Consider the following 23,968-nt stretch of genomic DNA (forward strand, 5'->3'; position numbering starts at 1 on the left):
CCTTGAGGACGAGTTCATTGAGTTCATTGAGTGCATCAGGGATGGATTTCTTGAGCAGTATGTAACTAGGGGGCAGGCAACCTTGGACCTGGTCCTGTGTAATGAGTCAGGATTAATTAATAATGTCCTAGTTAAGGATCCCCTTGGAACGAGCGACCACAACATGGTTGAATTCCATATCCAATTAGAGGGTGAGAAGGTTGATTCTCAAACAAGCGTACTGAGCTTGAATAAAGGAGACTATGATGGTATGAGAGCGGAATTGATTAAAGTGGACTGGGAAATAGATTAAAGGGTAAGACGGTACATGAGCAGTGGTGTTCATTTAGGGAGTTATTTTACAACTTTCAAAATAAATATATTCCACTGAGGAAAAAAGGGTGTAAAAGAAATGACAGCCATCCGTGGCTAAGTAAAGAAATCAAGGATAGTATCCGACTAAAAACAAGGACATATAAGGTAGCCAAACTTAGTGGGACGATAGAAGATTGGGAATTCTTCAAAAGACAACAAAAAGTAACTAAAGGATTGATTAAGAAAGGGAAGTTAGATTATGAAAAGAAATTAGCAAAAAATATAAAAACAGATAGCAAGAGTTTCTATAGTTATATAAAAAGAAAAAGGGTGGCTAAGGCAAACGTAGGTCCCTTAGAGGATGAGACCGGGAAATTAATGGTGGGAAACATGGAGATGGCAAAAATGCTGAACAAATATTTTGTTTCAGTCTTTACGGTAGAGGACACTAAGAATATCCCAACACTGGACAAACAGGGGACTCTACGGGGGGAGGAGCTAAATACGATTAAAATCACTCAGGAGATGGTACTCAGTAAAATAATGGGACTCAAAGCGGAAAAATCCCCTGGACCTGATGGCTTCCATCCTAGGGTCTTGAGGGAAGTGGCAGTAGGGATTGTGGATGCTTTGGTGATAGTTTTCCAAAATTCCCTGGACTCAGGAGAGGTCCCGGCAGATTGGAAAACTGCTAATGTAACACCGTTATTTAAAAAGGGTAGTAGGCAGAAGGCTGGAAATTATAGGCCAGTTAGCTTAACATCTGTGGTGGGTAAAATTTTGGAGTCTATTATTAAGGAGACAGTAACGGAACATTTAGATAAGCATAATTTAATAGGACAAAGTCAGCATGGCTTTATGAAGGGGAAGTCATGTCTGACAAATTTGCTTGAGTTCTTTGAGGATATAACGTACAGGGTGGATAAAGGGGAACCAGTGGACATAGTGTATTTAGACTTCCAGAAGGCATTCGACAAGGTGCCACATAAAAGATTATTACTTAAGATAAAAAATCACGGGATTGGGGGTAACATTCTGGCATGGGTGGAGGATTGGTTATCGAACAGGAAGCAGAGAGTTGGGATAAATGGTTCATTTTCGGACTGGCAACCAGTAACCAGTGGTGTTCCACAGGGGTCGGTGCTGGGTCCCCAACTCTTTACAATCTATATTAACGATTTGGAGGAGGGGACTGAGTGCAACATATCAAAATTTGCAGATGATACAAAGATGGGAGGGAACGTAGAGAGTGAGGAGGACATAAAAAACCTGCAGGGGGATATAGACAGGCTGGGTGAGTGGGCGGAGATTTGGCAGATGCAATATAATATTGGAAAATGTGAGGTTATGCACTTTGGCAGGAAAAATCAGAGAGCAAGTTATTTTCTTAATGGCGAGAGACTGGAAAGTACTGCAGTACAAAGGGATCTGGGGGTCCTAGTGCAAGAAAATCAAAAAGTTGGTATGCAGGTGCAGCAGGTGATCAAGAAAGCCAACGGAATGTTGGCTTTTATTGCTAGGGGGATAGAATATAAAAACAGGGAGGTATTGCTGCAGTTATATAGGGTATTGGTGAGACCGCACCTGGAATACTGCATACAGTTTTGGTCTCCATACTTAAGAAAAGACATACTTGCTCTCGAGGCAGTACAAAGAAGGTTCACTCAGTTAATCCCGGGGATGAGGGGGCGGACATATGAGGAGAGGTTGAGTAGATTGGGACTCTACTCATTGGAGTTCAGAAGAATGAGAGGCGATCTTATTGAAACATATAAGATTGTGAAGGGGCTTGATCGGGTGGATGCAGTAAGGATGTTCCCAAAGATGGGTGAAACTAGAACTAGGGGGCATAATCTTAGAATAAGGGGCTGCTCTTTCAAAACTGAGATGAGGAGAAACTTCTTCACTCAGAGGGTGGTAGGTCTGTGGAATTTGCTGCCCCAGGAAGCTGTGGAAGCTACATCATTAGATAAATTTAAAACAGAAATAGACAGTTTTCTAGAAGTAAAGGGAATTAGGGGTTATGGGGAGCGGGCAGGAAATTGGACATGAAGCTGAGTTCGGATCGGTCAATGCTCTGTGGGTGGCGGAGAGGGCCCAGGGGCTGTGTGGCCAGGTCTTGCTCCTACTTCTTGTGTTCTTTAGATTTGTGGTTGGGATCAGATCAGCCATGATCTTATTGAATGGCGGAGCAGGCTCGAGGGGCCGATTGGCCTACTCCTGCTCCAATTTCTTATGTTCTTATGTTCTTAGAGTCATAGTTATACAGCACGGATAGAGGCCCTTCGGCCCATCGTGTCCGCGCCGGCCATCAAGCCCTGTCTAATCTAATCCCATAATCCCTTCTATAGGTATCTATGTCGTCCAGCTCCCTTTCCAATACTGGCAGCAAATCCACTCTCACTGCATGAGCCAGTGGCTCTCTCATAAGAAATACTTCCTGACATCTAACCTACTATACTTATATAACTTATATTCATGTCCCCTGGTCCTCGCTAACCCATCTAACTCAAATGGCCTGTCCACGTGGACTGAAACTAACCCTTTTATTATGTTAAATATCGCAATCAAATCTACTTGAAGTCTTTGCTTTCCTAGAGTAAAATGGCCCATCTCTCTAAGCCTATTGTGGTAACTGAGGGCCCTTTAAACTAGGTATTAATCAAGTGGTTCACCCCTGAACCCTCTCCAAGACCTTTATATCACCCACCATGTCAGGGGACCAAAACTGGGCACAGTATTTTAAATGAGGCCCAACCAAGGCCTTATAGAAAGACTTTTTGTTTTGTATTTGATTGTCCTGTAAATACATCTGAACTCTATTTGCTTTTGCGATAGCCTCACTGGTTGTGGACCTTCAGAGACTCATGTAGTGAAACACCTAGAGCTTTATCCCGTTCAACAACCTTGAGTACACAACCCTGCATGCTGTACACGTGCTTGGCGTTGCCTCTCCCACAATTATAGCACTACATTTATCTAAAATAAATAACATCTGCCCATTTCCCATTGCATCTGGACCTGCTTGTAATCTTTTAAAATCTAAAACTTCAACTAGTTTAAATAACTTAGGAGGATATAGTTTAAGGATCAGAGCAAGTGCCAAAAAGAGCCCAGATGAATCATTGAGGGGGTAATACTAGGAAAAACTGGGAACAAACTGCTGGAGTTAAAGGTACATGCTGTGACTGAGAATTTAGATCTAATTGGTATCACAGAAACATAGGTTAGCATTAATATTACAGTAGAAATGCAAATGAAGGGTTATAAAATATTTTAGAGGGAGGTAGAGAATGGAAAGGTGTAGTTCTATTTGTAAAAGTTGAATTGAGAAGAAGATTCTAGATCATCAAAAAGAATCAGTGGAAATGGTTTGGATACAGTGGAAGGCAAGGATAAGTCTCAGGGTGATAACTGGTATCTGTCTTAAGCCTTCAGGACAACAGACTGAAGAGATAGAGAGCTTCATAAGCAAATTAGAACAGGAGAGTAGAGCCATTAATATTGGGCATTGCAAATATCTATCTCTTAGGTGGTCTGAGATGGGACAGCTGAGGGGAGATTGTCATGTAGTGTAATGAAACCATTAATTACTTTTTCCTGACTCAACATGTTGGGAATACTACCAAAGAGGGGAATTGGATTTAGTATTCAGTAAAAGATATGTCAGGATAGATTATGAACACGGATAAAGAGACGGCTAATGAGTTGAATAAATATTTTGCACCTTGTTTTCACGCCTGGAAAGAATTAAGTTTTATTGGGATAGCTGTTTCGACATGATGTTAACCAAGGTTAATGGACTTAAGATCGATAGTCCCGCAGGACTGGATTCAATTTATCCTAGATTCTTAAGCAGATGGGGAAGTTGTATGTGAATCATTGATTGGTGTTTTCAATAGCTTATTGTGGTCAGGGGCGGTCCCTCGGGATTGGAGGATCATGTGGTCTGGTTATTTAAAAAGGGGGGAAATCGGTCCCTATAAGTAAGCAGGTGAGCTTAACCTCCAGTTGTAGGGTGTGTGACAAAATAGGACTTTCTGTCTTTATTTTATATAATTTCAGGAAGCTAGGTTCTAAGATGGAGGTTGTTTTAGCTAGATATAGACTGAAAGACAAGGGACAATGAGGCTGCAAAAAAAAAAGCTAATACCTTTGATTGAGAAAGTCCGTTAAGATAAACCAACTTTGATGGCCAGGGTAGCAAGTTTGAAATGTTAATGTATGCAGCCGGACTGACAGATGTTGTTCCTGTTATGGTCTATGTGTGAAGACCAGTCTTGGAAGAATATATGAAAGAAGCCAGCAGTTACAAGCCATTATCTATTTGTTTGCCAAGGTTGTGAGCATTTTTGTTTGCTTGATTGCTTCAAAAAAGTGGCTTCACATCAAAGAAAGTCCATTGGATATACATCCCAGGGGTGACTGGTGGTCTTTAGTTCTGACATGGTCACACCTACACTTTACTTTCTGGAAACCCATGTATTCTGTGATTAGCAACTCATTTCAAAAGACTATGGACTCTATCAAGGGGAAGAAAAAGCTCATCTGATTTGTCCAAAGGAACTGAGACATTCAAAGAGATTGTCAAAAGGCAGCTTTCTGAAAGGAGTATATCAACCCCTTGTGGACTGATTTTAATTCTCTCATATATGTATTGTGATACGTTTCCGACATTACAACAGTGACAACACTTCAAAAAAAGTAGTTAATTGGCTGTAAAGCACTTTGGGACATCCTGAGGTTGTGTAAAGTCCTATATAAATGCAAGTCTTTCTTTTTATGTGCAGTAGTTTGCCTGTTGTTTCCGTCATTTTACTTGTAAATAAATCCGAATAGTAATTTAGCCTGCATAAAACGATGTAATATTTCTTGCTCTCCAAGGTGATGGAATTTATCTTGGGCATCCCCAGTATTCTCCATGAGTAATTTGCCTCAGCAGTGGTTAATTGTTAGACCTGGGCTATTCTAACCCCAATACAGCAGAGAACAAAAAACACAGCATTTGTTTCATTAGAGACTCAGTCTGCTTATGGAAACTGTCGTTAAGCTGTTTAGATGAGAAACAGATGGGGAGGAGAGGGAAAGCCCAAACTGTAACAATTAAGATATTAGAATCTGTTACACAAGATGTTATAAATCAGCACTCACTGTAGTTATTGATATACCCCATCATGGCTTTAAGATGCACAAGTCATGCGTCACTAACTTGATTTGAGTTTTTTGAGACTATGATTAAGTCCAGTGGATGTCATTTAGTTGGATTTCCAGAAAGCCTTTGATAAAACTGTGCACAGACACAAGAGCATAGGAATAGGAGGAGTCCATTCAGCCCCTCGAGCCTGTTCTGCCATTGACTGACCTTTGCCTCAGCTCCACTTACCTGCCTTTGCTTCATATCCCTTGATATTCTTACCAAACAAAAATCTATCGATTTCAGTCTTGTAAATTTCAATTGACCCCCAGCGTCCATAGGCTTTTTCGGGGATAGAATTCCAGATTTCCACTACCCTTTGTGTGAAAAAGTGCTTCCTGATTTCACTCCAAAAGGGCCTAGCTCTAATTTTAAGATTATGCCCCCCCTTGTTCTGGATTCTCCCACCAGAGGAAATAGTTTCTCTGTATCTACCCTATCGAATTTCTTTATAATTTTAAAGACCTCGTTTAGATCGCCCCTCAACCTTCCAAACTCAAGTGAATACAAGCCAAGTTTATGCAACCTGTCCTCATAGTTTAACCTTTTAAACCCTGGTATCATTCTGGTGAAGCTGGGCCGTGCCATCTCCAAGGCCAATGAATGTTCCCTCATTCTCACCTGATGTTGGGTGGGATCACAAGGGGCAATCCAGCCCAAAATGTTGAATAAGTTGTTTGTCAAGATTTATTTATCTTCATGTTGTCCTTTAAAATTCTCATCCTTGTTTTCAAATCCCTCCATGGCCTCGGCCCCTCCCTATCTCTGTAACCTCCTCCAGCCCTACAACCCTCCGAGATCTCTGCGCTCCTCCAATTCTGGCCTCTTGCGCATCCCCGATTTTCATCGCTCCGCCATTGGCGGCCGTGCCTTCAGCTGTCTAGGCCCTAATCTCTGGAATTCCCTCCCTAAACCTCTCCGCCTCTCCCTCCTCCTTTAAGACGCTCCTTAAAAGCTACCTTTTTGACCAAGCTTTTGGTCACCTGTCCTAATATTGCCTTATGTGGCTTAAAGTCAAATTTTGTTTGATGACACTCCTGTAAAGCGCCTTGGGACACTTTACTACGTTAAAGGTGCTATATAAATTCAAGTTGTTGTTGATGTTGTACGGTTTTGAAATATGAAGCCAATATTATTCCCTCAATTTTCTCCCCTCATTAAACCTGAGGGTACACCATCATCCTGGGATATGGTTCAAGTATCTTCAACAAAAAACCAATGTCCAAGTGAGTCTAGACAGTGTTTTTTTTATCCATGCGGATGGATGGGGAGAGGTACAACATGGTATACATAGAACGTACAGCACAGAAACAGGCCATTCGGCCCAACTGGTCTATGCCGGTGTTTATGCTCCCCACGAGCCTCCTCCCACCCCTCTTCATCTAACACAATCAGCATATCCTTCTATTCCTTTCTCCCTCATGCATTTATCTAGCTTCCTCTTAAATGCATTTATGCTATTTGTCTCAACTACTCCATGTGGTAGCAAGTTTCACATTCTAACCCTCTCTGGGTAAAGAAGTTTCTCTTGAATTCACTATTGAATTTATTAGTGACTATCTTATATTTATGGCCTCTAGTTTTGTTCTCCCCCACAAGTGGAAACATTGTCTCTACATATACCTTATCAGACCCTTTCATAATCTAAAAGACCTCTACCAGGTCACCCCTCAGCCTTCTCTTTTCTAGTATATTTTGCACATGGAGCCTCAAAGCCATTTTCTGTGTGAATCCAAGAACAGCAACCCTTCAGTTCAGCCAGTACAAGAAAGAGCAGAACAAATGCAAAGTGAATGTTAATCTATATTTACAGCACACGATTTACATGCAATCGCACATTTTCAGCAGTGAAAAGCTAATGACCATTTACAAACATGACAGAAAGTGCAAACTGAAGTGCTCGAAGCTCCAAATCTCGAAACCATTCATGTTTTCTGCAACCGGCCAGATTTCCACAGGTAGTTTTTTTTTAAAAAACCCCTCCAATCAGTCTGGTCCATCACATCCTTAAGTGATCAGTAAGTTGAAAGAACATCCATTTTGTGCTCACTTTGTGTTCGTGTCTCAGTTGGGAACAGCAGTTCTGCAGAAAGTGCTCCCTCCATTGGAAGTCGCAGGATCTTTATTTTTCCCCAGACCAGCCGTCCCGCGGCCTCGCTGAGTGACATTTCGGGCAGTTTGACCATGTGTGTCTACACCTGGCAGCAACTGGCCTGAGGCTGCCCGAACTCATTCCATACAGGACCTTACGGCCAACAGAGACTTTCAACCCATTGGTCTACGCTGGATTCAACTCCAGGTGACAGACCAGGTGCCCAACTCACTTGTGCAGTTTAACACTAAAATATATATCCATATTAATACGTGAAAAACAAAATATCTCGTGGGTTACACAAGGGAGAGCTCTTGGACAATAAAATATACAACGGAACAGCCAAAGATTTGTGACCTTGCAGTTATTTGAATTTTTGCCTGTACAAATATATTTTACTGCTAAAACTATTCTCCAGCCCTACAACCCTCCGAGATCTCTGCGCTCCTCCAATTCTGGCCTCTTGTGCATCCCCGATTTTCATCGCTCCATCATTGGCGGCCGTGCCTTCAGCTGCCTGGGCCCTAAGCTCTGGAATTCCCTCCCTAAACCCCTCTACCTCTCTCTCTCCTCCTTTAAGACGCTCCTATCTCTTTGACCAAGCTTTTGCTCACCTGTTCTAATATCTCCTCATGCGGCCCGGTGTCAAGTTTTGTTTGATAATCGGTCCTTTGAAGCACCTTGGGATGTTTTACTACGGTAAAGGCGCTATATAAATGCAAGTTGTTGTTGTTGTTAATGGAATATGAAAACCCCGCATCAGCCTGATGTCCTGCCTAATAGATAATTGGATGTGGGATTCGCAGGTGAATCAGTGTCTGCTTGCTTTGGAAAACTGCCGACTGAGAGTGTTTTTGAAACTGATGGTTGTTGGGGGATGGGGGAGGGGGGGGAAGAGAAGAGGAAAATGGGGGTGCCATCTCCCGATGACCATTTATGCCCTCCCCCACCCAGTTGCGTTCTCGCACGTTCATGTATCGGCCATGGATGACCAGATCTTGCATGTGCACAGTTTGTTTGGGTACGGTCTGCCCAGCAATATAAATGGGAAATCAGAACACAGACAACTGTGTCACTTGGCAGGACCACAAATGGGGGAGCCAGGTTCTCCATATTTTGTTTCTTTCTCCCTCCTGTACCTAATGTTGGGCAACGTGACTGCGCAGAAATGTTTCAGTCGTGGCTCAGTGGGCAGCCCTCTTATCTCTGGATTCAAGCCCCGCTCCAGAGGCTTGAGCACAAAAGCTAGGCTGACACTCCCAGTGTAGTACTGAAGGAGTGCCACAGTGTCTGAGGTGCCGTCTTTCAGATGAGATGTCAAACTGAGGTCCCGTTTGCCTCTCAGGTGGATTTATAAAATCCCACGGCACTATTTGAAGAAGAGCAGGGGAGTTCTCCCCGGTGTCCTGGCCAATATTTATCCCTCAACCAACATCACTAAAAAATGATTATCTGATCATTATCACATTGCTGTTTGTGGGATCTTGCTGTGAGCAAATTGGCTGCCGTATTTCCGACATTACAACAGTGATTACACTTCAAAAGTACTTCATTGGCTGTTCAGGGCTTTGGAACATCCTAAGGTCACAAAAGGTGCTATATAAATGCAAGTTCTTTCTCCCTATCACAGGGACGTGCTGGCCACTAGATCGCATTAGACTTGCCAGTTGATATGAATTCTCTATTTTGCGGTTACAAGGTTCCTGTTGAGCACTCCAGCAGCCCAGAGTGCACGAGATCAAATCCCGCCACGGCAAGTTGTGAAAGTGAATTTAATAAATCTGGTAATTTACGGACAGGCACCAGAAAAATGACCATGAAATCTGACAGATTATCATAAGAAAAACAATTGGTTCATTAACAACCTTCAGGGAAGGAAGTCTGCCGAGCCGACCTGGTCTGGGCCTATATGTGACTCCAGTGCTAGATTATATGGTTGACTTTGAATGCCCTCACAAGGCAACTAGGGACAAGCAACACATGGCTTGCATGGCCCACATCCAGAGTACAAATAAAAAAACCTCCTGGGCCGCTAACTGGGCGGCAATCTGCTCCAGTTTAACGTTCGGTTCTGTAGGAACATATTGCAGTAACAAATGAACATTAACAATGGGAAGTGATGAAGAGATGGTAGGTATATTTTGATCGTAAAACATAACACGAATACTTATTTAGCTCTCCGAAAATTCATCACTTTACAGCTTAGCAATGATACATTCACACCTGTATCTACACCATTAAAGGATTACAACGTACAGATATTGTGCGTGGGAGCACGGGTCCTCGCCAGTAGGCTGGTCTTCAGACAAAAAAATACTGGATGGTACAGGCAGCCCAAAGCAAGAGGCAATTTCCACTGTGAAATGTCGAACCTGTTAAGAAATTTAATTAAAACAAAGTATTAAAAATGGAAGGCAAATTAATCAGTGCAACACAGAAATATATCGTACGGAATATTTATCTCACAGTTCCAGCACTTTGCGATGTTTCTTTTAATCTCCAAAATGATTTATATTTCATAATCATAGAATCTTACAGCACACGAGGCCTTTTGGCCCATCGTGCCTTTGCCGGCCCTTTGAAAGAGCTATCCAATTAGTTCCTCTCCCCCTCTCCTTCCCCATAGCCCTGCAATTTTTTTCTTTTCAAGTATATATCCAATTCCCTTTTGAAAGTTACTATTGAATCTGCTTCCACCGCCCTTTCAGGCAGCGCATTCCAGATCATCACAACTCACTTTAAACAACTTTTAACTGCTGATGGAGGCTTCAACAAGAGCAACTTGCATTTATATAGCATCTTTAACATAGTAAAAAGTTCCAAGACTCTTCACAGGAGCGATTATCAAACAATCAGACAAACATTGACACCGGGGCAAAGACAAAGAAGGAGATATCAGGACAGGTGACCAAAAGTTTGGTCAAAGAGGCAGGTTTTAAGGAGCGTCTTAAAGCAGCAGGGAGAGGCGGAGAGGTTTAGGGAGGGAATTCCAGAGCTTAGGGCCCAGGCAGCTGAAGGCACGGCCGCCGATGGTGGAGCGAAGGGAGTGGCGGATGGACAAGAGGCCAGAATTGGAGGAGCGCAGAGATCTCGGAGGGTGATAGGGCTGGAGAAGGTTACAGAGATAGGGAGGGGGTGAGGCCGTGGAGGGATTTAAACAGGAGGATGAGAATTTTAAAATCGAGGCATTGGTGGACTGGGAGCCAATGTAGGTCAGTGAGCACAGGGGGTGATGAGTGAGCGTGGCTTGGCGGGAGTTAGGATACAGGCAGCAGAGTTTTGGATATTGAGTTGAATGGGGAATCTCGGTTTGGTGCCTGTAGTCTTGAATGCATTGACAGTTATGTACCCACAAGTATCAGATGCACAAGAACATAAGAAATAGGAGCAGGAGTAGGCCACACAGCCCCTCAGGCCTGTTGCGCCATTGAATAAGATCATGGCTGATCTTTGACCTCAACTCCACTTTCTCCCCCGATTCCCATATCCCTTGATTCCCTCAGATTCTAAAATCTATCCCTCTCAGCCTTGAATATACTCAACGACTGAGCATCCACAGCCCTCTGGGGTAGAGAATTCCAAAGATTCACAGCCCTCTGAGTGAAGAAATGCCTCCTCATCTCAGTCTTAAATGGCCGACCCCTTATCCTGCGACTATGCCCTGTAGTTCTAGACTCTCCAGCCTGGGGAAACAGCCTCTCAGCACCTACCCTGTCAAGCCCCCTCAGAATCTTATAGGTTTCAATGAGATCACCTCTCATTCTTCTAAACTCCAGAGTGTATCGGCCCATTCTACTCAACCTCTCCTCATAGGACAACCCTCTCATCCCAGGAATCAATCTAGTGAACCTTCATTGTACCGCCTCCAAGGCAAGTATATCCCTCCTTAGGTAAGGAAACCAAAACTGTACACAGTACTCCAGGTGTGGTCTCACCAAAGCCCTACACAACTGCAGCAACCCCCTTGCAATAAAGGCCAATGTACCATTTGCTTTCCTAATTGCTTGCATGTACAATAGGACATTTACAGCTCCGCACAGAAAGAGTTATACACTCACTAGCTGTGACTGGAGAAGTAGTGGGCAGTGTCTCTTTTAAATTGTTTGATTCGGCTCCATCTGCTGCTGCCCGCAGGCTGAAAATCTGTTCCGGGCTCAGTGCAGCTTTCTGGGACTCTGTGACGACAGCTGCATTCTCGGGTCCAAGATTTGAGAGCTGTTTTGGAGAGAGCTCCTGCAGAGGAAAAAAAAACACAGGCACAAATTACCCGTTTGTCTATTGTGAATCCAGCATTCCTTGTGATACTCAGCCTTAGCTCAGTGGGTAGCACTCTCACCTCTCAGTTTTGGTCTCCTTACCTAAAGAAGGATATACTTGCCTTAGAGGCGGTGCAACGATTCCTGGGATGAGAGGGTTGTCCTATGAGGAGAGGTTGAGTAGAATGGACCTATACTCTCTGGAGTTTAGAAGAATGAGAGGTGATCTCATTGAAACATATAAGATTCTGCGGGGACTTGACAGGGTAGATGCTGAGAGATTATTTCCCTTGGCTGGAGAGTCTACAACTAGGGGACTGTTGGCCAGGGGCTGAAGTAACCGGAGATTCCCCAGCTGCTGACACACAGGCAAAAGCAACTTTTGAACTGAAGTAACCTGAGTTCAGTCGCTGGCCTGATCTGGCTGGAACCGGTTTGAATTAGCTAAGTTTTGTGAAAGACAAAGGAGATGGGATAAGACACAAGTCCTTATTTAGAAAAGGAGTAATGAGGTAATGCTACCTAAGTCCTTGGGACAGAGCCAATGAGGAGAAGACATGGACTAGGCGAGCAAGCCTAAACCAACGGGAGAGAGAGTGACAGCACAGCTTGAAGAGATAAGATTCAGAATAAGAATGAAGAATCTCGGGCGTGGAGCCAGCGAAGACTCCAGAGACCAACCATCGCGGAAGTGGAAGAACCTACGTCAGGGACGTAGAGACGACGTCGAAAGAGAGAGAGAACGGAATGCCTGGCCAGCGTCAGCTCTCCTTTTCGGGTATTAGTCTTTATAGTCTGTGACCACTCAGGGAGTGTCAGAGAAACCTAGTGGGTGTGCGTTAAGATCCTAGTTTGGGTATAAAACTGTATACCTGGTGCAAACTGCATGTCTATATCTAACCAGACGTATAAGATATATGTATATGATCTAACGACGTGAATTAAGCGAATTGAGAGTTAAGAGAGAATTGACTCTTCTCCTCTTTGTACTAAGCCAATAACCATAACCGGTGACCTCCGGTCAACAGGACATAGTCTCAGGATAAGGGGTGGGCCATTTAGGACTGAGATGTGGAGGGATTTCTTCACTCAGAAGGTTGTGAATCTTTGGAATTCTCTACCCCAGAGGGCTGTGGATGCTCAGTCATTGAGTATGTTCAAGTCTGAGATCGATAGATTTTTGGACTCTCGGGGAATCAAGGGATACGGGGATCGGGCGGGAAAGTGGAGTTGAGGTCGAAGATCAGCCATGATCTGATTGAATGACGGAGCAGGCTCGAGGGGCCGTATGGCCTACTCCTGCTCCTATTTCTTACATTCTCTGAGTCAGAAGGTCATGCGTTCAGGCCCCACTCCAGGGACTTGAGCCCATAATCCAGGCTGACACTCCCAGTGTAGTACTGAGGGAGTGCTGCACTGTCAGAAGTGCTGTCTTTCGGATGAGATTTTAAACCTGCCCTCTTGGATGGATGTAAAAGATCCCATGGCACTATTTCGAAGAAGAGCAGGGGAGCTCTCCCCGGTGTTCTGGCCAATATTTATCCCTCAACCAACATCACTAAAACTGATTATCTGGTCATTATCACCCTGCTGTTTGTGGGTGTCAGTCATCCCCTGCAAACAATGACGGCAAATCGCTGCAGGCCATTCATCATTTTACCTTTCCACCATCTACAAGGCACAAGTCAGGAGTGTGATGGAATACTCTCCACTTGCCTGGATGAGTGCAGCTCCAACGACACTCAAGAAGCTCGACACCATCCAGGACAAAGCAGCCCGCTTGACTGGCACCCCATCCAGCACCCTAAACATTCACTCCCTTCACCACCGGCGCACCGTGGCTGCAGTGTGTACCATCCACAGGATGCACTGCAGCAACTCGCCAAGGCTTCTTCGACAGCACCTCCCAAACCCACAACCTCTACCACCTAGAAGGACATGGGCAGCAGGCACATGGGAACAACACCACCTGCACGTTCCCCTCCAAGTCACACACCATCCCGACTTGGAAATATATCGCCGTTCCTTCATCGTCCCTGGGTCAAAATCCCGGAACTCCCTTCCTAACAGCACTGTGGGAGAACCTTCACCACACGGACTGCAGCGGCTCAAATAGAGGGCGGCTCACCACCACCTTCTCAGGGGGAACTAGGGGATGGGCAATAAATGCCGGCCTCGCCAGCGACGCCCACATCCCAGGAATTAATTTTAAAAAAGGGAAAAAAAGACAAATTTTTTGATCTCTCCGAATGTAAATTGGAGTCAAATCAGACTTTGAAAGCCATTGGTCCCAAACAAAACAGTTCTTGTTTGGTTAACGTTAATGGAGGTTTTAAGAAATCAATGTGTAGCCGTTAACTTCTCCACTCAATGAGGCATTTTAAGTCATTCATCTGCTAAAGGCCCCAAAGTGCTCTGTGTGGCTATATCCAGTGTTACAGAGCTCCACTTTCCCACTGCTAGCTGTAACTCACTAGATCACTAGGAGAGGGGGCAGCATCAACAATAAACAATTTTACATTCGGACTTCAAAGCATCCCCTGCACTGCTAAAGTTAAAGCAAAACCTCAGGCTGAAAATAATAACCGTCTTGATCCGATGCCTTAACCAGCTCACAGCAGGGTCAGGATTTATAATGAGCTCTGTGTCCCACTCCAGAGATTTGAGCACAAAATCTAGGCCGACATCCCCAGTGCAGTACTGAGGGAGGGCTGCACTGTCGGAGGTGCCACCTTTTGGATGAGACGTTAAACTGAGGCCCCATCTGCCCTCTCAGGTGGACGTAAAAGATCCCATGGCATTATTTCAAAAGAGTTCCCCCAGGTGTCCTGGCCATTATTTATCATTAAAACAGATTATCTGGTCACTATCACATTGCTGTTTGTGGGATCTTGCTGTGCGCAAATTGGCTGCCCCGTTTCCTACATTACAACAGTGACTACACTTCAAAAAGTACTTCATTGGCTGTGAGGCGCTTTGGGACGTCCTGAGGTGGTGAAAGGTGCAAGCTCTTTCTCTACTCACTTTAAATACTTCACTGGGTACAGCAGCTATTGCCTCCGGCTGAAAGTACGGCATCAAGTCTTCATTCAGGATCCTGATCTCCTCTTTGCTCATCCCAGCTGTGAAGAGGAGGAGCACAATAAGCAGCGAGCAAGACTCAACCCAAAGGGAAGGCCTGCCCCTCCCTCAATGGGATCAGTTTACTGCACATCAGTAACTTTTGAGTTCTAATCAACAGGTCATTTTAATTAAACCTCCTTCTGCTGGAAGTCTACGAATTGTTTCAAGATTTGAGTTTTACCCGTGTACCAATTGTAAATATTCTGTCCTATTGCTGTGAGTGATTGGCTGGTGATGGTGAAGAACTCTTTTGAGCTCAACTATGGTGAGAACGACAACCGAGCCCAGTCTATTCTCATCTGTTTCAAGTAGTTGTACTTTCTAGTGAGCGGGGGCAGGGGGTGTCACTAGATAGTGAGCGGGGGCAGGGGGTGTCACTAGATAGTGAGTGGGGGCAGGGGGTGTCACTAGATAGTGAGTGGGGGCAGGGAGGTGTCACTAGATAGTGAGCGGGGGCAGGGGGTGTCACTAGATAGTGAGCGGGGGCAGAGGGTGTCACTAGATAGTGAGCGGGGGCAGGGGGTGTCACTAGATAGTGAGTGGGGGCAGGGGGTGTCACTAGATAGTGAGCGGGGGCAGGGGGGGTGTCACTAGATAGTGAGTGGGGGCAGGGAGGTGTCACTAGATAGTGAGCGGGGGCAGGGGTGTCACTAGATAGTGAGTGGGGGCAGGGGGTGTCACTAGATAGTGAGCGGGGGCAGGGGGTGTCACTAGATAGTGAGCGGGGGCAGGGGGTGTCACTAGATAGTGAGCGGGGGCAGGGGGGTGTCACTAGATAGGGAGGGGGGGCAGGGAGTGTCACCAGATAGTGAGTGGGGGCAGAGGGTGTCACTAGATAGTGAGCGGGGGCAGAGGGTGTCACTAGATAGTGAGCGGGGGCAGGGGGTGTCACTAGATAGTGAGCGGGGGCAGGGGGTGTCACTAGATAGTGAGCGGGGGCAGGGGGTGTCACTAGATAGTGAGCGGGGGCAGGGGGTGTCACTAGATAGTGAGCGGGGGCAGGGGGTGTCACTAGATAGTGAGCGGGGGCAGAGGGTGTCACTAGATAGTGAGCGGGGGCAGAGGGTGTCGCTAGATAGTGAGCGGGGGCAGGGGGTGTCACTAGATAGTGAGCGGGGGCAGGGGGTGTCACTAGATAGTGAGCGGGGGCAGAGGGTGTCACTAGATAGTGGGCGGGGGCAGAGGGTGTCGCTAGATAGTGAGCGGGGGGAGGGGGTGTCGCTAGATAGTGAGCGGGGGCAGGGGGTGTCACTAGATAGTGAGCGGGGGAGGGGGTGTCGCTAGATAGTGAGCGGGGGGAGGGGGTGTCACTAGATAGTGAGCAGGGGGAGGGGGTGTCACTAGATAGTGAGCGGGGGCAGAGGGTGTCACTAGATAGTGAGCGGGGGCAGAGGGTGTCGCTAGATAGTGAGCGGGGGCAGGGGGTGTCACTAGATAGTGAGCGGGGGCAGGGGGTGTCACTAGATAGTGAGCGGGGGCAGAGGGTGTCACTAGATAGTGAGCGGGGGCAGAGGGTGTCGCTAGATAGTGAGCGGGGGGAGGGGGTGTCGCTAGATAGTGAGCGGGGGCAGGGGGTGTCACTAGATAGTGAGCGGGGGAGGGGGTGTCGCTAGATAGTGAGCGGGGGGAGGGGGTGTCACTAGATAGTGAGCAGGGGGAGGGGGTGTCACTAGATAGTGAGCGGGGGCAGAGGGTGTCACTAGGTAGTGAGCGGGGGCAGAGGGTGTTACTAGATAGTGAGCGGGGGCAGAGGGTGTCACTAGGTAGTGAGCGGGGGCAGAGGGTGTCACTAGATAGTGAGCGGGGGCAGAGGGTGTCACTAGATAGTGAGCGGGGAGAGGGGGTGTCACTAGATAGTGAGTGGGGGCAGGGAGTGTCACCAGATAGTGAGCGGGGGCAGAGGGTGTCACTAGGTAGTGAGCGGGGGGAGGGGGTGTCACTAGATAGTGAGCGGGGCAGAGGGTGTCACTAGGTAGTGAGCGGGGGCAGAGGGGGTGTCACTAGATAGTGAGTGGGGGCAGAGGGTGTCACTAGATAGTGAGCGGGGGGAGGGGGTGTCACTAGATAGTGAGCGGGGGCAGAGGGTGTCACTAGATAGTGAGCGGGGAGAGGGGGTGTCACTAGGTTCTGAGCGGGGGCAGAGGGTGTCACTAGGTAGTGAGCGGGGGCAGAGGGTGTCACTAGATAGTGAGCGGGGGCAGAGGGTGTCACTAGGTAGTGAGTGGGGAGAGGGGGTGTCACTAGGTAGTGAGTGGGGGCAGAAGGTGTCACTAGATAGTGAGCGGGGAGAGGGGGTGTCACTAGATAGTGAGCGGGGGCAGGCGGTGCCACTAGATAGTGATCAGGAGTGCGAACCCTGACTGATTGCCTCTACCCTTGCCCTGTGGATACTGTAGCGTTTCCACACCTGGTTTGGCCAAGATCAGATCGGGAATCAAACCTGGAACTGTCCTGGTCTGTACCACATGGGGTGGTGCATGTTCATACTGAGCCACGGCCGCATTCTTTTTTAATAAAAGAGCAATTTTGGAGGCTTCTCGCTGACTTTAAGCCTTTTCTTTTCCTGTTACTCTGATATGGGCGGCTGCATTCAGGGGCCAGCGTGTTGTTAGATGCAAGTTCAAGCGATCAGTTTTGAAATTGGCATCGCTCCCCTCCACCTGGCCAAGTGTTGTGACAGTGCATGAGAAGCAGCTCTCTGAACATGGCCTCCATCAGCACCTGGCTGGTGACAACAGGCTTCTCGTGCCGAGGGCTTGTCACAGAAATGGGGTCACGTTTCAGTGCTGTCAGATAAACACGGACATTTAGCAGAAACTTCAAACAGCCAGTCAATTGTAGTGATGTTAGTGATTAAGGGGCCGATTTGAACCTAACCCACCCGTTGGGAAACTGACGAGATCGGGTGCAATGCTGGTTTTACACCCGCCCGATTTTACTCTCTTTTGAGGTGAATAGAGAGCAATATTGGTCAGGGTGTAAAACCAGCATCGCACCCAATCCCGTGGGTTAGGTTAAAATCCCCCCCCCCCAGCAAGATTAAGAAATAGTTAAGAAATCCATCTTACACAAAATATTTACTTATATTCTACACCATATATTTCGTTTATATTAAGTTCAGTTGTTAAACCTAAAGTTGGAATACTGACAGTGTGTCCGTGCCAAAGGTTATTGCAGAAGTCTCTAAGGCCAGGCTTGCACATGCTTACATTTAGATTCATTTTATCACTCTAACCTGGAGACTCAATATTGTTGTGTTGGTGGCATGGCTCCTTTTGTGTTTCGCTGACCCTAAAACATGAATGTTTTTCCGTACAATTCGAGACCATAAGGCGTCAGAATGGAGATTGAGAGTGGGAGAAGGGTCATGGAGGATCGTGATGAAATAGTCTTTTAGCTAAATGCAAGACCACTGTGCTATGAGTTGGGAGATGAAGAAGGGAGGCCTCTGGAGGGTTGAATTGGCTGTAATATGTGCATCCTCAAAGGCCAATGTTATCTCGATGATTATTCAGGTCCATTTAACCATTAATAAATCTGCTAGCGTTTGACTGCATGTGAATTCATTCTTGGCTACAGGTACAGGACTATGGACTTTGTCTGTAATATCACAAAATTCACATTTCTAACAACGTCCTTGCTTGAACAAACTAATCACCTCTGGATTGAAGGAGCTCGTTGATGCTCTGTGCCTGACCCTCTTGGCAAGGTGTGTAATCAATTTCAGTAATTCAGGTAACTTGTGGGCTTGGGGCTCACACCAGGAAAGGAAGCATTGAAAGCTGCTGGGATGTCATAACAGCTCAACTGGTTCACTTACGTCCTTCAGGGAAGGTCTATCCTACACATGATTCCATGGTTAAATCAATCCCTCAAGGCAACTAGGGATGGGCAATAAATGCAGCCTTGCCAGTGTCGCCCACATCCTCTCTCTCTGTCCACACACACACACACACACACACACACACACACAAACCCACACCCACTCTTTTGCCCCCCCCCTCCCCATTGAAGCTCCATCCAATCCTCACCCAACAGCCACCCATTTTCTTTTTGCATCAGGGGCATTGGGTGATTTTTAAAAAAAATTTCCACCTCAACTCAGATACTGAGTTCAATTGTCTCCCACCCCCCGCTCCCCCCCATGCCCCAACTGAGATCAGCTAACGCAGTACAGACTGGTGATTAAACCCAAAAGATTTCTGTTCTGTGTAACTCAGGATGACACTGGAGTTATTCGGCCCTTTCTGTTCCCCAGCTTTCTTCTTCCTTCAGTTCATTATTTTGGTCTCCTCATTTATTTTTACATACTAATTTTGTGTTTTTCCTTTTCTCCATCATTTTGCACAATTTCAGTTTTGTTTTAACTTTACTTAATCCCATCCCATTAATAAACTGCAATTCAGTTTTATTGCCCGGGGCGGGGGGGGCGGTAGGGAGGATTTTTAGAGTTTTATCTTCTTAGGATTGGTGCCTCCTTCAGGAGATGTAGTGGGAGGGATTGAGTCATAGAGCAAATTGTATATGGAGGAGTGAAATGGGCTTGATGGGAACAATAGCTTTTTGCCATTCCTTGATCTCTTATATTCTTAAGTCCTGTATCTGTTTGTCTCCTTTTGCTCGGGCTGTTCCCTCACATCGTCTTTTCCCACCGTCTCACACTCTGTCTCACCAATTTGCTAAATCTCTGACCTGCTACCGTTCCAACCTCCTGGAGAATGGAGTTGTACCAATCGCCGACACTTCCAAAACCATTTCTCGCTTTCTTCAACAATTCCTGGAGGACCTCTACTTTGCAGGCGACCTCACCAATCCTTGCAGCTGCAGCTCTGCAGACAACACAACAGTCAGAGTGCACTGGACTAGCAGCCCAGAGGCCATGAGTTCAAATCCCACCACGGCAAGTTGTGAAATTAAATTCAGTCATTTGTAGCTGAGCAACAGAGTATGACCATAAAAGCTGCCCTTTCGTCGTAAGAATCCAACTAGTTTACTAACGTCCTACAGGGAAGAGAACCTGCCTACACCCTGTCTGACCTACACGTGATTCCAGTCCCACATCGTGTGGTTCATCCTTAATGCTCGCAGGGCAACTAGGCGGAGTATGAGGGGTGCCAGGATCATTTAATAAAAATGTAAATCAAGAGGATGCAAAAACAAAACAAGGACTTTTCTTGCAGCTGTCTCCTGAGATAGCGAGGTGGATATCTCACACATATGATATATTACATGCAGGCACTGTCAATCATGGTCCTGACTTTCAAAGATTTCACATCTGCCAGTTCGTTGTGAAAATGGAACGGTCTCAAATATTTTGCACGGCCTAATAGCGAAGGTCAAAGGTGGCCAGATGCAAAATCAAAGTCCATCATTTTTCAGTGACCTGGCTCTTGTGAAAATTATCCTCTGTGAAATTGCCTGAATTACATTATAATATTCCACATATTTATATATTTGACGCTTGCTATACAAATACATTCCAAGGGCCCTTCACCTGCAAACCCTTGGATGACTCGCTGCTCAACCTGCCTCTGGGCTCCATTCACCAACTGCATGGACATGGGGAGCTGACAGAGCTGGAATTCAGTGCCTTCTCTTGCTTTGAGCAACAGAAAGCAGGGAAATGCTAGTAAGAGGGGTAAGGAGAGCTCCCATATGTCAAGGCAAAGGATTAAATTAAAATAGACCTATCCAACTCAGCCTTGAATATACTCAACGACTGAGCAAGAATTCCCAAGATTCAGAACCCTCTGAGCGAAGAAATTCCTCCTCATCCCAGTCTTAAATGGCCGACCCCTTATCCTGAGACCATGCCCCCTAGTTCTAGATTCTCCAGCCAGGAGAAACAGCCTCTCAGCATCTACCCTGTCAAGCCCTCTCAGAATCTTGTGTTTCAAAGAGATCACCTCTCATTTTTCTAAACTCCAGAGAGTATAAGCCCATTCTACTAAATCTCTACTCATAGGACAACTCTCTCATCCCAGGAATCAATCTAGTGTACCTTTGTTGTACCGCCTCTAAGGCAAGTATATCCTTCCTTAGATAAGGAGACCAAAACTGTACACAGAACTCCAGGTGAGGTCTCACCAAAGCCCTGTACAATTGTAGTAAGACTTCCTTACTCTTGTATTGGAGATTATCTTTAATTCCTGGAAACTCCAGAGCAATCCTGGAGGGTTGGCAACCCCTATTTCTGCCCCTTCCCACCACATCAAAAATGGCCCTAACGAAGTTATGAACAAAAACGTTTAATGCCGTTCCTGAGGGCAGTCCTCAACAGACCATCCGTCTCACTACAGTAAAGAGGGCTGAAGCTTGATGTAAAATGGTCTCTACCTGTAGGTGGCAACACTCAAGGAGCTGAGCTGGCTGCCATTCATTGCACACAGCAAGCTCCCCAATCCAGCCAGGTCCGATCCCTTCATAGCACCAACGGTCAGACCAGAATCTTGGAGAAAGCCTTCCAATATAGACCTAGCCTGTCGAGAAAGAAAGAACATTTCTTTATACATTCATTTGTAAATAAACTGACTGAAAAGAGATTTACCAGAATGGTTCCAGGGATGAGGGGCTTCAATTATACGGAGAGACTGGAGAAGCTGGGGTTGTTCTCCTCAGAGCAGAGAAGGTTGAGAGGAGATTTGATAGAGTCATGAACAGTTTGATAGTTTTTCCTTATTTACTCTGTTTCCAGTGGCAGAACGGTCGGTAACCAGAGGACACATTTAAGGTGATCGGCAAAAGAAACCAGAGACGACATGAGGAGACATTTATTTTTTATTTACCCAGCGAGTTATTATGACCTGGAATGTCCTGCCTGACAGGGCGGTGGAAACAGATTGAATAATAACTTTCAAAAAGGAATTGGATAAATACTTGAAAAGGAAAAATTTACAGGGGCTACGGGGAAAGAGCAGGGGAATGGGACTAATTGGATATCTCTTTCAAAGAGCCGGCACAGGCACGATGGGTCAAATGGCCTCCTTCTGTGCTGTACTATACTATGATAAAATATTCCTACTGGGGATTAGGCTGCTATGTAAATATTTCAAGATAGGCTTGTCTCAAATTTCATTCAATATCACTAACTTCACAAACCCCATTACGTTTATACATTCAGTGAAGGTTAGGGGGCTGGACAGTGCAACAAGTCACCACACTGCCCTTCCCCTTCAGAGACCCAGGTTTGGATCGGTCCCTGGATGGATCAGAAACCATTCGTCCCTCCCAGCTGTCTCTGGAGCAGTCTCAATTCAGCTCCTAGTGGCAGCTGCTTCCAACACCTGCGATCAGTGTATTGGGGCACTGTCCGTATGTCTGCTTCAAACAGCCTCACTGGGGTGATCCAATGGTCAATAAGACAGGGTTTGAATCCCCCGTTTGCTATGAAGCATTTTTGTTTTTTTCTAAATTATTTTTTTCTCTCTAGATTTTCTGCTGCTCCTGTCCCCAGATTGTAACAGGAGAGTAGTTTTCAAAAACATTAAACAAATGTCTCCTCCCTTTTAGATGAAATATTTACAATGTTCCTGTTAATTGTAGATTCCAAAATACTAAAGAAAAATGCACCAAACATTAAAAAAGGGTCCTTAAAAAAAGTCAATTTTCTGGGGTAGGGGCACGCCACAGACCCCTTAGAAAATAAGTCTTGTCTTCAACACTCATGTCCCTCTTTAGGCTGCAGTGTGTACCATCCACAGGATGCACTGCAGCAACTCGCCAAGGCTTCTTCGACAGCACCTTCCAAACCCACGACCTCTACCACCTAGAAGGACAAGAGCAGCAGGCACATGGGAACAACACCACCTGCACGTTCCCCTCCAAGTCACACACCATCCCGACTTGGAAATATATCGCCGTTCCTTCATCGTCGCTGGGTCAAAATCCTGGAACTCCCTTCCTAACAGCACTGTGGGAGAACCTTCACCACACGGACTGCAGCGGTTCAAGAAGGCGGCTCACCACCACCTTCTCAAGGGCAGTTAGGGATGGGCAATAAATGCCGGCCTCGCCAGCGACGCCCACATCCCACATCAGTGTAACTGCTTGTTTTTACCCCAGCTGGAAAGTGCGCAGTAAGCAGGGTGGACAAGGGCCACCGAGATGCCCGGCTGCGATCCTCCTGTGGTTGAATGGCCTGCAGGCACCCACCACTGCCCAGGTTTGGCCACTAGGGGTTCCGGGGCACCAAACGATAGCCAGCGCCAGCACAAACCCCCAGCACCCTCAGGAAAGGGGGGAAGCAAAATTTCGCTCACAGGCTAAAAGGAAAGTCATTCTGGGTTCTCAGTGGATGTTTGACTCAGTGCTGGAGCTGTTGCTACCTCCCACCACCCCTCTTCCCCACAGAGTTTATGCTAAAACAATAATTTAAAGAAGCTTGAATCCCAATCTATGTGGGCGTGAGGTAATTCAAACGTGTCATTTGCATCCTGCTCTTCCTGGAACTACTCCACCGTCAAGTGAGGACGACAGCAGCTCAGGGACGCTGTGGTGAGTCACAGTGACAACGACTGTGACCCAATCTGATCCGCAATGCGTGGGGCAGCCTGCCAATCAGAAACTTAACAAGGGACCAGTAAAGGACCGTCCATAAATTTTATAAACGTAAAAAGTGTTTGGGAAGGATTGAAAGATGCTTTTTATTTTTAACATTTATACAGAAATGATCCACTTTCTTTATATTTTACAATGTGCTTTTGGAGGGAATAGTTGATCTGTAGAGTGTGTTATGGGTACGGTTGTATAACATGTGTACAAAATTATGAGGGGCACAGATAGGATGGATACTAAGGAGCTTTTTCCCTTCGTTGAGGGTTCTATAACAAGGGGACATAGATTCAAGGTCAAGGGGATTTGAGAAAGAACTTTTTCACCCAGAGGGTGGTTGGAGTCTGGAACTCACTGCCTGGAAGGGTTGTGGAGGCAGGAACCCTCACAACATTCAAGAAGCATTTGGATGAGCACTTGAAATGCCATAGCATACAAGGCTACGGACCAAATGCTGGA

General features: G+C 46.1%; 1 protein-coding gene across 1 annotated transcript in view; it reads right to left on the reverse strand.

Moving 5' to 3' along the window:
- Nucleotides 1–7,273: 7,273 nt before the first annotated feature.
- LOC137340770 (otoancorin-like) overlaps nucleotides 7,274–23,968 on the reverse strand; it is a 41,291-nt gene continuing 24,596 nt past the window's right edge. The window contains exons 24-28 of the mRNA XM_068003519.1: nucleotides 21,296–21,438; nucleotides 19,652–19,788; nucleotides 14,861–14,958; nucleotides 11,639–11,813; nucleotides 7,274–9,952 (exon numbers count right to left, since the gene is read on the reverse strand). Of these exons, the coding sequence (XP_067859620.1) occupies nucleotides 9,882–9,952; nucleotides 11,639–11,813; nucleotides 14,861–14,958; nucleotides 19,652–19,788; nucleotides 21,296–21,438 (624 nt within the window). The 3' untranslated portion in view covers nucleotides 7,274–9,881. The remainder of the gene's footprint in view (nucleotides 9,953–11,638; nucleotides 11,814–14,860; nucleotides 14,959–19,651; nucleotides 19,789–21,295; nucleotides 21,439–23,968) is intronic.

The sequence above is a fragment of the Heptranchias perlo genome, chromosome 22 (genome assembly GCF_035084215.1).
Source record: "Heptranchias perlo isolate sHepPer1 chromosome 22, sHepPer1.hap1, whole genome shotgun sequence".
Taxonomy (NCBI): domain Eukaryota; kingdom Metazoa; phylum Chordata; class Chondrichthyes; order Hexanchiformes; family Hexanchidae; genus Heptranchias; species Heptranchias perlo.